At 41.5% G+C, this 14,521-nt stretch overlaps 1 protein-coding gene across 1 annotated transcript in view; it reads left to right on the top strand.

The window, feature by feature from the left end:
* The first annotated feature begins 779 nt into the window (after window positions 1-779).
* The window catches only part of VTI1B (vesicle transport through interaction with t-SNAREs 1B), a 31,126-nt gene continuing 17,384 nt past the window's right edge, over window positions 780-14,521 (top strand). The window contains exon 1 of the mRNA XM_007095163.2: window positions 780-998. Within this exon, the coding sequence (XP_007095225.1) occupies window positions 884-998 (115 nt within the window). The 5' untranslated portion in view covers window positions 780-883. The remainder of the gene's footprint in view (window positions 999-14,521) is intronic.

Genomic DNA, 14,521 nt, shown 5'->3' with positions numbered 1-14,521 from the left:
TAAACATTTAAAAATACCTGCTGAGTGAATGAATGCACCTAGGCGAGCACAGAGACTAGAGGCTGCGAGCGTATTTGGGGAGTCACTGCCTAGGGACTATTTCTGAAAGCATATGGCTCTGGGCGTTTGACCGCTCCAATAAAACGTGTTTTGTTTTGTTTTGTTTTGTTTTGTTTTGTTTTGTTTTGTTTTTTTACCGCTGCAGGGCAAGCAAGGAACCTGCCCCAGCTCTCTCTCAAGGGCTGAAAGCTAATGTTTAGTCAGGACACGAACTGAGGAAGTGAGAGACGCCAGACGAGGCGATGATAGCGAAGATGATTTCCAAACGCTTACGGATACCAAACTACTGCTTGTCAGCACTACCCACTGGGCCTGTGGCGTTGACAGAACCACCGCCCCCGCCAGCGCGTGACTTCGGAGTCCGAGTGGCTTCCACGCCGAACTACAGCCCCCGGCATGCACTGCAGCGACCGCCCCTCACCGGAAGGCGGGGCCCTGGAGACAGGCGGTCGCGCTGCCCGTCCCGCGGGTCCCCCACAGTCCCTTCCGTTGTGGCGCTCTCCCCAGCCCTGAGCTGGGTATTTCCGGGGCTTCAGGACTCCGCTCGCTCCGATGCACCACCACCCTCCCAGGAGTCGCCCAGGCGGGCAGCCCACCAGACTTCCCGTCAGGCTTTCGCGCCCGCCGCTCCCTCAGTGACGGTATGAAGGGGGTGGGCGTTCCGGCTCGGGAGGACCCCGCCGCGGCCCCGGAAGCGCCTCGTCCCCGGCGGTGGTGGCGGCGGTCGCCGTGATGCCTGCGGGACTGGGTGGCTGACCGCCGGGATAGGAGCGGGGCCAGTGCCCAAAATCTCGGTGGCCGCTGCTCGAGCGCGGCCTGCGCCATGGCCACCTCCGCTGCCTCTTCGGAGCATTTCGAGAAACTTCACGAGATCTTCCGCGGCCTCCATGAAGACCTGCGAGGGGTGCCGGAGCGGCTCCTGGGGACAGCGGGGACAGGTGAGGCGAGGGTGGGACGCGCCGTGGGGAACTCGGCCCCTTGCGCGCTCTGGGAATGCGAGCTCCCCACCCCCTTCTCAGATCGGGTCCCTCTTCCCTCCGCTGCGCATCCTCAGACACGCCCCCTAGGGTTGGCTGGGTCTCGGCGCCCAGCATTTCCCTGCTGCTCCTTGAGGGTGCTCAGGGTTGGACCTCGGAGTGTCGTCTCTTTGGGATTCTCTTACTACTGTAGCCGTCAAAATTTTCTTGTGTCATTTTCACCGTGGCAAGAAGATCATAGGAGACCTTAAGTCTGTGTCCCTGTATTTCAGTAAAATTGCTTTCTTTTGTAGCTGTCTGTGTATTTTGCTTTATGAATTTTAGAGCATTATTCTCAAGAGAAATCCATAGTTTTTACCAGACTGACAAAGGATACGTAGCACCAAAAGGGCCAAGAAGCCAAAGGAAACATAATTTTGGAGTTGTTGAATGATCAGGTTTTGTGGGGGAAGTGGTCTTTAAAAATCAGGACTGTGAGTTTAGGTGTGGTCCCCTTCCCAACTTTCTGTCATTTGACTTCAAAATTCAGGTTGCTGCAAGCTTTGCTTGGAGGAGTTAGTTTTCCAGTAAAATCTCTAGGAAGACCTGTCACAGCTCTTTGCCACTCAGAACAAATATGTCTTGATGGCAAGACTTGATAAGACTTTATTTTGTAGTTTTTACTAAGGGTCAGAGCTTGAGTGTTTGCTCTGTGAGTTTCCTGAGGTCATATGAATTGAATAACTCTGGTCAGAATGCCAGAGAATGTTAAACATATTTATTGGGAGAGGCTGCTGTGTGCCAGGCACTCCCCTAAATGATGGTAGTATTGCAGATTATTGCAGTGAGGAGACTTAAAATCTTTGTTCTAGTGGGTCCCTGGTAATATATAAATATTAAGAGAAGAGTTATGCAGGGCAAAGGAATGGAGAACTCTAATAGTAAACAGGGTGGCTGTGAAAGTCTTCTTTGAGAAGGTGCCATTTGAGCAGAGACTTGAATGAAGGGAGTCCAGCATGTGAAAATTTGGGAGAAGTGAGTGTGAGGAGAAAAGAATAGTATTCCAAAGTTTCCTTAAGCACAGTGAGCTTGGTAAGCATTGCAAAGGTTCTTAAACAGAAATGAGCTCTTCTAGGAAGAGCAAGAAGGCCAGCGTTTGCCAGTGAAATGAGCAAAGGAGACAGTGGTAGCAGATGAGGGTAAAAAGAGTTACGCAGGGCCAGGTCACGTGTGGCCTTGTAGAGCACAGTGAAAGATTTGCACCTTTTTCTAAATCTGATGGGATGCACTTACAGAGTATTGAGCAAAAGAGTGATGGGATCTGATTTACATGGTTGAAAAATAGACGATTTTTTGCAGCCCAGTGCTGAATTAAATTTTGCAGTGGTGGTTTCTGGAAGGGTAAATAGTGCAAAAGGGTATTCCATTTTGAAAAATAGAAAACTGAGTTCTATTTGCCTTTATCATCTACCTAACTTTCTTATTGCTGCAAAGAAGATAATCAAAAAGGTGTGAATATCTAGCCAAGCACAAAATACTCTTTTTTTTTTTTAATATTTATTTATTTTTGAGAGACAGAGACAGAGAGCACGAGTGGGGGTGGGGCAGAGAGAGAGGGAGACACAGAATCCTAAGCAGGCTCCAGGCTCTGAAGCAGGCTCCAGGCCGTCAGCACAGAGCCCAACGCGGGGCTCGAACTCATGAACCATGAGATCATGACCTGAGCTGAAGTCGGACGTTCAACCCACTGAGCCACCCAGACTCCCCACAAAATACTCTTAATACAAGTTGCTGGTAGCGGACTTAGTTGTTTAATGGGTAAGTAAATACAATGTACACGTATCTATAGGTTATAATATGAATTTCAACAATTTTCCATCTCTTTTCGCTACTTTGCTCATACTGCTCAATGAATATTTGTTGAATAAATAGAATTTAGTTGGGCAAACACACTGTGTCTTATCTCTGAATCCTTTTTTCCTAGTTCTGAGATTACTTCATGAGCTTTCCAGAGCTTTAATTTCCATCATAAATTATTAGGTTCTGAATAATGTACATAACAGCTCTTGAATTTAGCTTATGCTCTGTAATTGAACCGAATCAGTTTTTAATAACTCTTTCAGAATTACTGTGTATCAGTCACTGTCTTGGACCCTAGGAGTTTCAAGAGCTCTTGCCTTAATGGGACTAAATTTACAACAAAGTGTGTGATTGGTCCTAAGACAGTTTTGAGACCATAAAGAAAAGGTTGACTTGGGTGTTAGGGGAGGGAAGCAGAAAGGAGAACTAAGTATTAAGGGGTTGAGTGGGAGTTTGCCAGAGGGAGATAGGAAGAGGCAATAACAGAACAGAAAATCAAATACTTAGAACCATGAATGGAGCTTAGGGTATGTGTGGGAGATTAATAGTAGATCAGGAAAGTGAGACACAGCCAGATTGTGAAGGGACTTTATATCACATTAAGACATTTGGGCTTGATATGAAGAATCGGTGAAGGATTTTAAGCAGCTTACTAATATGGTCAGATTTTACTTTAGAAGGAGAATGCTGGTGGCTGAGTGGAGGATGAACGAGAAACAAGAATCTGGATATAGGGGACCATATTAGGAGCCTTTGTGGCAATTATCTGAGTAACATGGGAATCTAGAGAGTCCTAAATCCAATTTCTGAGGCAGAAATTAAGATCGGACATGGGGAGTGAGAGACAGATTCAAGGGTGTCTGCATTTTCTCACTTGGTTATTTGGGTGAATGATGAACTTAAATAAGAAATATAAAAGTAGGTTGTAGATGAAAGAAAGCATCAAGTGTGCTTATAGAATAGAGATGATAATGTATGTCCAGTCTAGCCTGACAAGATATTTCTTCTCCCGCCACTAAAAATAACATTAATGGGGTGCCTGGGTGGCTCAGTTGGTTAAGCTCAGGTCATGATCTCACAGTTCATGGGTTTGAGCATAGTACTGTGCTGAGAGCTTGGAGCCTGGAGCCTACTTCGGCTCCTCCCCTGCTCTCTCCCATGCGCGCATTCTCTCTGTCTCTTTCTTTCTCTCTCTCTCAAATAAAAATAAACATTAAAGAAAAAGAAATAACATTAATGAAGAAGATCTGTGAATTGGGAAGCAGTATACTATAATATTTAACAGCAATGATTCTAGGGCCAGACTGCCTGGGCTCACATCCTGGATCCATCTCTTAGTAGCTGTGTGACCTTGGACACACAGTTTCTCCCTGCAAAATGGGGTAAATCGTCGTATTTACTTCATAGGGGTCTTGTTGGATTAAATTAGTTAATATATGTAAAGCCCATAGAATGAATATTGCCTGGCATGAGCCACTCATCATTGTTACTATTATATAGGAAATGGGAGTTTTATTTAAATAAAACATAAGAATACCAGCTCTGTATGCAGCTATTGTCTTGCCCTACTTTCTCTTTTTTCCCAGAGCACTTATCATCTTCTTTTTTTTTTAATTTTTTTTAATGTTTATTTATTTTAGAGAGAGAGAGGGAGGGAGGGAGGGAGTGGGGGAGGGGCAGAGAGAAAGGGAGACAAAGAATCCAAAGCAGGCTCCAGGTTCTGAGCTGTCAGCACAGAGCCCGACACAGGGCTCAAACTTACGAACTATGAGACGATGACTCGAGCTGAGGTCGAATGGTCAACCGACTGAGCCACCCAGGTGCTCCAGCACTTATCTTCTTCTTTTTTTTTTTTTTTTAATGTTTTTATTTATTTTTGAGACAGAGAGAGACAGAGCATGAATGGGGGAGGGGCAGAGAGAGAGGGAGACACAGAATCGGAAGCAGGCTCCAGGCTCTGAGCCATCAGCCCAGAGCCCAACACGGGGCTCGAACTCACGGACCGCAAGATTGTGACCTGAGCTGAAGTCGGACGCTTAACCGACTGAGCCACCCAGGCGCCCCTCCAGCACTTATCTTCTAATGTACTAGACACTTTATGTATTTCTGATGTTTATAGTATAGTATTTGTCTTCCTTTCACTAGAACAGTGGTTTTCATAGTTTGGTCCCTGAACTGCCAGTGTCAGCATCATCTGGGAATTTATTAGAAATGCAAATTATTGGGCTCTACCCAAGATTTACGGAATTATTAACTGTCTTAACAGCCTGTTTTAACAGCCATCCAGGGGATTTCTGATGCATGTCAAGTTTAAAAGCACCTGAGCCAAAAATAAGTTCTGTATTTTCTCCACATCTTTGTCAGTGGGTGTTATTTCTTGTCTTTTGATTATAGCCTTTCCAACAGGTGTGAGGTAATATCTCATGGTGATTTGCTTTGCATTTCCCTGATTAGTGATGTTGAGTACCTTTTCGTATACCTGTTGGCCATCTGTATGTCTTCTTTGGAAAAATGCCTGTCCAGATCTTTTGCCCATTTTTTTTTTTATCAGATTGTTTGGGTTTTTTGCTCCTGAGTTGTATGAGTTCTTTATCTATTTTGGGTATTAATTCCTTATCAGATACATGATTTGCACATATTTTCTCCCATTTGGTAAATTGCCTTTTCATTTTGTTGATGGTTTTCTCTGCTGTGCAAAAACTTTTTAGTTTGATGTAGTCCCATTTGTTTATTTTTACTTTTGTTACCTTTACTTTTGGTATCAAATCCAAAAACTCATCACCAATACTGATGTCAAGGAACTCTGTGTTTTTTTCTAGGAGTTTTATGGTTTCAGGTCTTACATTCAAGTCTTTGATCCATTTTGAGTTAATTTTTGTGTATGGTGTAAGATACTGGTTAATTTCCATTCTCTTGCATTTTTCTGTCAAGTTTTCCCAAAACCATTTATTGAAGGGATCATCATTTCCTGTGAGGTAATGGAAGAGAGTGTGTGTGTGTGTGTGTGTGTGTGTGTGTGTATATCTCCTCCTGGTTCCTGACACACAGCTCCCAAAATCCTTGTAATTCCCTAAGTGATAAGAACACTAGGAGCATCTTTTGTTCTAATGAGGTGACTCTGGGTGGGCTCCTGGATGGGGACTGGTCACCAGAAAGACCAACCTGTGATTAGAAGCTTGGATTTTCAGCCCTATCTTTTGTCCTCCAGAGAGGAAAGAAGAGCTGAAAATGGAAGTTAATAATTGATCATGCCCGTATGAAGTAGCCTCCATAAAATCCCAATAGTATATGGGGTTTAGAGAGCTTCCAGGAGGGTGAAAATATCCATACCTGGAGTGTGATGCACCCCAGCTCCACAGGGACAGAAGCTCCTGTGTTCAGGACTCCCCCAGACCTCACCCTGTGTATCTCTTCATCTGGCTCTTCACCTGTATTCTTTATCAGAATCCTTAATAAATTGGTAAATGTAAGTAAGCGTTTCCCTGAATTCTGTGAGCCACTCTAACAAGTTAATTGAACCTGAGGAGGGGGTCATAAGAACCTTCAATTTGTAGCCAAATTGGACAGAAGTTGTGGCTAACCTGAGGACCTATTACTTGTGATTGACTTTTAAAGGGGGAGGGGTGGTCTTGTGAGACTGAGCTCTTAATCTGTGGAATCTGATGCTGTCTCCATGTAGATAGTGTCAGAATTGAGTTGAACTGTGAACATCCAGCTGGTATTGCAGAGAAATGTTTGGTGTGGAGAAAAACCTCCACACGTTTGGTTGACCAGAAGTGTTCTGAGTAGTAAAGGAGATACACAAGAAACACAGGAGGGACTGAGTTTTTCTCTATACAGGAGAGAAAGACATAGGAGGGGGAAGGACTTGGTTTTCTAATGTAGTTCCCATTGTATATTCTTGACTCTTATTGTAAGTTAATTGATCATGTATGTGTATATTTATTTCTGGGCTCTATTCTGTTCCACTGATTTTTGCATTTTTTTTTTTTTATGCTAGTACTGTAGCTTTGTAATATCAGGAGGCATGATACTTCCAACTTTGTTCTAATTGGGGTCTTTTTTGGTTCCATACAAATTTTTGGATTGATTGTTTTATTTCTGTGAAAATTGCCATTGGAATTTTGATAAGGATTACAGAGTCTGTAGATTGCTTTGGGTATTATGGACCTTTTAACAGTACTAATTTTTCCAATCCATGTGCATGGAATATCTTTTCATTTATTTGTGTCTTCAGTTTCTTTCATCAGTGTTTTGTGTTTTTAGTGTACATATCTTTAACCTCCTTGGTTAGGCTTAGTGTTTTATTCTTTTTGTTGCAGTTGTAAATGGCATTACTTCCTTAATTTCTCCTGATAGTTCATTGTTAGTATATAGAAATGCAATCGGTTTTTGTATATTGATTTTGTATACTGCAACTTACTGAATTTATTTATTAAATCTAACAGTTTTTTCAGTGGAGTCTGTAGGGTTTTCTGTGTATAATATGCCATCTGCAAATAGTGACAGAATTTACTTCTTCCTTTCCAATTTTGAATGCCTTTCATTTCTTTTTCATGCCTAATTGCTCTGGCTTCCAATACTGTGTTGTATAAAAATGTTGAGAGTAGGCATCCTTATTCGTGATCTTAGAGGGAAAGATTTGAGCTTTCCACCAGTGACTATAATGTTAGCTGTGGGCTTGTCACATATGACCTTTACTTTGTTGAAGTATGTTCTCTCTAGATATATCCAGTTTGTTGAGATTTTATATCATAAATGGATGTTGAATTTTGTCAGATACTTTTTCTGCATCTCTTGAGCTGATCATATGATTTTTGCCCTTCATTTTGTTAATGTGGTATATCATGTTGATTTGTAGATACATTCTTGCATCCCTGGAGTAAATCCCACTTGATCAAGCTGTATGATCCTTTAACGTGTCATTGAATTCAGTTTGCTAATAACTTTGTTGAGGATTTTTGCGTCTGTGTTCATCAGGGATATTGTTTTTTTGTTTGTTTTGAGAGAGGGCACAAGTGAGTGAGGGGCAGAGAGAGAGAATCCCTTGAGGGACAGAGAGAGAGAGAGAGGGAAGGAAAGAGAGAGAGAAGCAGGACTTACCTGAAGTGGGGCTTGTGCTCACCCAAAGTGGGGCACGAGCTCACCTGAAGTGGGGCTGAAGCTCACCCGATGTGGGACTCGAACTCATAACCTGAGTCAAAATCAGATGCTTAACGACTGAGCCACCCAGGCACCCAGAGATATTCTTAATTTTCTTTCTTGTGGTGCCTTTGTCTGGTTTTGGTATCATTGTAATGCTGGCCTCATAAAAGTTTGGAGGTGTTCCTTCTTCTATTATAAGCTCTATGTTTTGTCTGTTTTGTTTATTATGTATCCTAAGCACCTAGAACAGTGCCTTGTATATACTAGGTGCTCCACAACTATTTGTTGAGTGATTGTAGAAGTACTGTGAATTGTGGAGAAACTTACAATAATATATGGTTGCCTATTAAAACTGGGTGTAACTTTATTTTTATTATACCACATTTTCCACATTTTCATCATTTGTAAAATGGATATCTATACCTATTAAAACAAAGGATGGGATAACAGACAAAATATGTCCCTTTTTAGGAAGATTGTATGGCAGTGATAATCTGTTAGTGTATGTGATAATTATTAATCGACTTTATATAATATTAAGTGTGTACATAATTTTTAATGCATATTACTTAATATATAATTACTTAATAATATTAAGTATGCCATAATGTCTAGTCTTAGTTTGTAGCCTCTGAAGAGGTCTCTCCAAATACCTCAGAATGCTGTAAATTATTATTAGATAATACTGTGCCTGTAGTCATGTTCTAGTTTGGGTTTTGTAGGACCTGAAGGCAGCTCCAAGTGTATTAATGAGTGTTACAGAATTATTGAAAAGTTTCCATTTTAACTCACTCAAATTTCAGCGTGTGTCTTTGAGACCTCATTATTCTGGAAACCAGCAAAAATAGTCACTATAAAGAGACTATAGAATCATATGCAACTGGTTGGTAAACAATTAACTTATTGACTGCAGAATTTTAATTTTTCTAACACTCTTCATATTCTTTGGTGAATTTTGTTTTTACTCTTAGTTCTTTCTACCTAAGGATTTAATTTTAAAAACAATGGTAGTGGGGCACCTGGGTGACTCAGTCCATAAAGCATCTGACTCTTGATTTTGGTTTGGGTCATGATCTCATAGTTCATGAGTTCAAGCCCCACATAGGGCTCTGTGCTGACAGTGCAGAGCCTGCTTGGGATTGTCTCTCTCTCCCTCCCTCCCTCCCTTCCTCTCTCCCTCCCTCCCTCTCTCCCTCCCTCCCTCTCTCCCTCCCTCCCTCTCTCCCTCTCTCCCTCTCTCCCTCTCCCTCTCCCTCTCCCTCTCCCTCTCCCTCTCCCTCTCCCTCTCCCTCTCCCTGCCTCTTTCTCTGTCCTTCCCATGCGCACATGCACATGCTCTTTCTCTCAAAATAAACTTCAAAAAATGGTAGTTGCTATTTATGAAACTCTCAATAGGCCGAGCATTTGCTAAGTGCTTATTATGTGTATTATCTCTTTTAACCCTTTCAGACAACCTTATGAGGTCAGTACTGTTATATTTCTTATTTTCAGATAAGGAAACAGGCTTAGAGGGATCTAACACAGGCATATCTTGTTTTATTGCGCTTTATTGCACTTCACTTTTTTTTTTTTTAATTTTTTTTTTTCAACGTTTATTTATTTTTGGGACAGAGAGAGACAGAGCATGAACGGGGGAGGGACAGAGAGAGAGGGAGACACAGAATCGGAAACAGGCTCCAGGCTCCGAGCCGTCAGCCCAGAGCCTGACGCGGGGCTCGAACTCACGTACCGCGAGATCGTGACCTGGCTGAAGTCGGACGCTTAACCGACTGCGCCACCCAGGCGCCCCGCACTTCACTTTATTGTGCTTTTCAAATACCGCATTTTTTACAAATTGAAGATTTGTGGCATCCCACAACTTGTGTTGAACAAATTTATTAACACCATTTTCCAACAACATTTGCTCAACTTAATGTCTGTCACATTCTCATGAAACTTCAGACTGAAATTAGGCCAGTTAATAACCCTATAATCTCCTTTTAGTGTTCAAGTGAAAGGAAGAGTTGCATGTCTCTCACTTTAAATCAGAAGCTTCAAATGATTAAACTTAGCGAGAAAGGTATGTCAAAAGCTGAGATAGGACAAAACCTAGGCCTCTTGACCAAAGAGTTAGCCAAATCGTGAATGTAATGGAAAAGGTTTTGAAGGAGGTTAAATGTGCTGTTCCAGTGAACATAAGAATGATAAACAAGCAAAACAGCCTTATTGTTGATACGGAGAAGGTTTTAGTGGCCTGGATAGAAGATTAAACTAGCCACAATGTTTATTTATTTATTTATTTTAATGTTCATTTATTTTTGAGAGACACGGAGACAGAATGCGAGTGGGTTAGGGGCAGAGAGAGAGGGAGACACAGAATCCAAAGCAGGATCCAGGCTCCGAGCTGTCAGCACAGAGCCCGATGCGGGGCTTGAACCCACAAGCCGTGAGATCGTGACCTGAGCCGAAGTTGGATGCTCAACTGACTGAGCCACCCAGGCGCCCCATAAACTAGCCACAATGTTATCTTAAGCCAACGCCTAATCCAGAGTTAGGCCCTAACTCTTCAATTCAAAGCTGGGAGAGATGAGGAAGCTGCTTCAGAAGAAAAGTTTGAAGCTAGCAGAGGTTGGTTCATGAGGTTTAAGGAAAGAAGCCATCTTCCTAACATAAAAGTGCAAGGTGAAGGAATCCCCAAGTGCTGATGGAAAAGCTGCAGCAGGTTATCCAGAAGATGTAGCAAAGATAAGTAACGAAGGAGACTGCACTAAACAACAGATTTTTGATGTAGACGAAACAGCCATCTAGGATTTTCTTAACTAGAGAGAAGTCAATGCCTGGCTTCAAAGCCTCAAAGCACAGGCTGACTCTCTTATTAGGAGCTAATGCAGCTTGTGACTTTGCGTTGAAGCCAGTGCTCCTAGACCATTCCAATAATCCTGGGGCCCTTAAGAATTATGCTAAATCTACTCTGCTTATGCTCTATAAATGGACCAACAAAGCCTAGGTAACAGTACATCTGTTTACAGCACGGTTTATTGAATATTTTAAGCCCACTGTTGAGACCTACTGCTCCAAAAAAAGGAATCCTCTCAAAATACTACTGCTCATTGATGGTGTATGTGGTCAGCCAGGTGCTCTCTCATGGAGATGTACAATAAGTTTCATGCCTGCTAACACAACATCTATTCTGCAGTCCATGGATCAAGGAGTAATTTTGACTTTTAAGTCTTATTATTTAAGAAATACATTCCAAAAAAAAAAAAGAAAGAAAGAAAAGAAATACATTCCATAAGGCTCTAGCTGCCAAAGGTAATGATTCCTCTGACAGTTCTGGGTATAGTAAATTGAAAACCTTCTGGAAAGGTTTCACCATTCTGGATGCCATTAAAAACATTGATAATTCAAGGAAGAGGTCAAAATAATGACTTTAATGGGAGTTTTGAGGAAATTGATTCCAGCCCTCATGGATGACTTTGAGGGCTTCAGGACTTCAGTGGAGGAAATCACTGCAGATGTAGTAGAAATAGCAAGAGAACTAGAATTAAAAGTGGAGCCTGAAGATGTGACTGAATTGTTGTAATCTCAGGATAAAAACTTTAACTGATGAGGAGTTGCTTCTTATGGATGAACAAAGAAAGTGGTTTCTTGAGATGGAAGCTACTGCTGGTGAGGATGCTGTGAAGATTGTTGAAATGACAACAAAGGATTTAGAATATTACATAAACTTAGTTGATAAAGCAGTTCAGGATTTGAGAGGATTGACTTCAGTTTTTAAATAAATTCTGAATAAAATGCTATCAAACAGTTTTCATGCTACAGAGAAATTGTTCATGAAAGGAAAATTCCATCAATGCAGCAAACTTCATTGTTGTGTTATGTTAAGAAATTGCCACAGCCACCGTAACCTTCAGCAACCACCACCCTGATCAGTCAGCAGCTATCAACATCAAGACAAGACCCTCTACCAGCAAAAAGATTATGACTCACTCAACTTCAGATGATAGTTAGCATTTTTCACAGTAAAACATTTACTTTCAGTATTTTTAAATTGTGTACACTTTTTAGACATAATGCTATCATACACTTTAATAGACTACAGTATAATGTGAGCATAACTTTTGTATGCACAGAGAAACCAAAAATTCATTTGACTTGCTTTATTGCATTCTTCATTGTGGTCGTCTGGAACCAAACCTGCAATATCTCCAAGGCATGCCTGTACTTTTACCTCCTATATGATGTGAGATCAGATAAACTATCATAGGCTACAAATAGAGGGTGTAGTTCCTAGAAATGCCACGGTGGGGCACCAAAAGCAAATTTGCCACCTGATCCTGGTGAAACAAGTTATTTCCGCAGCTTTAATGGGTCAAGGTAGTCTTTCTTGGGTTGGTAAATCAAACCACCTATAAGGAAGACAGGCTGTTGCCTTAGTTGAACATTGAGGTACACTTTCTTTAGTCTTTCAGAGCTGGCTCTTTTGTGGTGTGTCATCCACCCAGTTTACCAGTCACTTACATGTGACTGGTTTGGGAAGGCATGTGGGGTGGGAGATAGTGTTTGGAATGGCTCACTCTTGGTTTTGGTGCCCATTTTACCTAGTATGCAGTCCTGCAATTTTGTAGTTAATTGTAGTGTTAACTCTAATTCCCTAAAAAATTAAGTCTCAACAAGTTTTACCTGTTGCTGAAGTCTATACCCAGGGAGCATAAAAATGCCCCTCAGTGCTATAATGTACAAAAGCCTTGGATTGGGAGTCAGGAGACTTGCATTCTAGAACTAGTGTTGCCACACATTTGCTCCTCTTATGACCTTGGGGAAGGCAGTTTCTGCAGGCTCTAGTTTCCTCAACTGTAAAATGAGAAGGTTAGACTAGATGATCTCTGAGGTCCATTTACACTCTAACATTCATTGGTTTCACAATTCTGAGACTAAAGCATACAGAAGCACCTACTGATACCTCTCAGTTGGGTTCAGCCTCTTTTGAACCTTTAAATATCTCCCTCCTTGGCTTCATCATCAGAAGGGAGAATTTCAAAGGTTTTTTTTTTTTTTTTTTTTTAACCTTAGGATTCCATAAAGGATCTCACAATGTGAAAGTCTTAAAATTGTTTTCAAAAAGAGCGTATTTCTTTTAAAAGTATATAAGCTGTAGAGAACTCCTAGGAGAAAGTATGTCATGATTTTAGGTAAAGAGTGGGAGTATCCCAATTCCAAAAAGACTGAGCATAACAGAATCATGAAGAGAAAGAAGTTAGTGAAAGGATCAGTATTCTGTGAGCTACCTCTTTGCCTCCTACTCTTATTTATGTAACCACTTTCTTTGAATCATTCTAGAGTTTGCCTCTTAAAAATGCAGATTTTCAGGGAGCCTGGGTGGCTCAGTTGGTTAAGCGTCTGACTTCAGCTCAGGTCATGATCTCATGGTTCACTGGTTCAAGCCCTGCATCTGGCTCTGTGCTGACTTCAGCTCAGAGCCTGAGGTCTGCTTCAGATTCAGTGTCTCTGTCTCTCCGCCCTTCCCCCACTCATGCTCTGTCTCGCTCTCTCTCTCTCTCAAAAATAAATAAACATTAAAAAATTTTTTTAAAGATGCAGATTTTCATATCTTTAATAAAGGAGGAAACTTTATGACTAACAGTTGTAGAAAAATCAGAGCTAGGAAGGGGGAATGCACTTATATGTGGAATATTTCTTCATACTGTGTGCCTTGGATCAGAAGTGAGTGTGCTCAAGTTTGGAGATGTGCGTATTCAGAGGAGTGGTGACACTAAGCAACAGCTTATTACAAAGTAATATGATATTTCTCCATGGAAGTAGCCATTCTTGATTGCAGATAATATTTCACTGCTGGTGGCTGAAAACATAGCCTATTCAGGGATAGTGACAGCTGCTTTTGTGCTTATTTCAGTTACATCGTGGATGGTCAAGGTGCAGACCATTTGCCATGGCTGAACTTCTTACTATTTAAAACAGCAACAAAGCCTCATTTGTGAGCGGTGTAGAGTCAGAAATGGTTCACCTGGAGTATCTTATATATATTAAGGGAATGTCACTTAACGTAAAGGAGGCATAGTAAAAGGTGCATTGTCATTTACTCTTGTAGGTAGTAGTAACATCTAAGGAGCACACTACTAGGTTTAAAGTTCTAGAAGCTATGGGGCTTAAAAAGAAAAAGTAAATTTCCCTGTTCTGGAGGAACTGGATTTCCAATTGAGAATATAGAATGTACACATCCAGGATGGTTTATGATCACTTAAAAAGCAGCAGACGACTGACATGCTAGATGCTATTGTGATTAACAAAATGTAAATCCATATAAGGCATTACTGTGGCATTATATTTTACATGGGATTGGGTTCGAATGTGAAGGCTTAGGATGAAAACCAGAGTAAAGAAAATTACGCCAGAATATCTGAGGATAGCATATTGAATACCCACATGCCATCCCTCCATAAGCCCAACTCAGCTGTTTTCTTTGGCATTGGAAAAAATTGTCCTTCCTTCAATCGATGAAG

The sequence above is a fragment of the Panthera tigris genome, chromosome B3 (genome assembly GCF_018350195.1).
Source record: "Panthera tigris isolate Pti1 chromosome B3, P.tigris_Pti1_mat1.1, whole genome shotgun sequence".
NCBI classification, from domain to species: domain Eukaryota; kingdom Metazoa; phylum Chordata; class Mammalia; order Carnivora; family Felidae; genus Panthera; species Panthera tigris.
The sequence above is the reverse complement of the archived record's forward strand: the minus strand, read 5'-3'. Positions and strand labels throughout refer to the sequence as shown.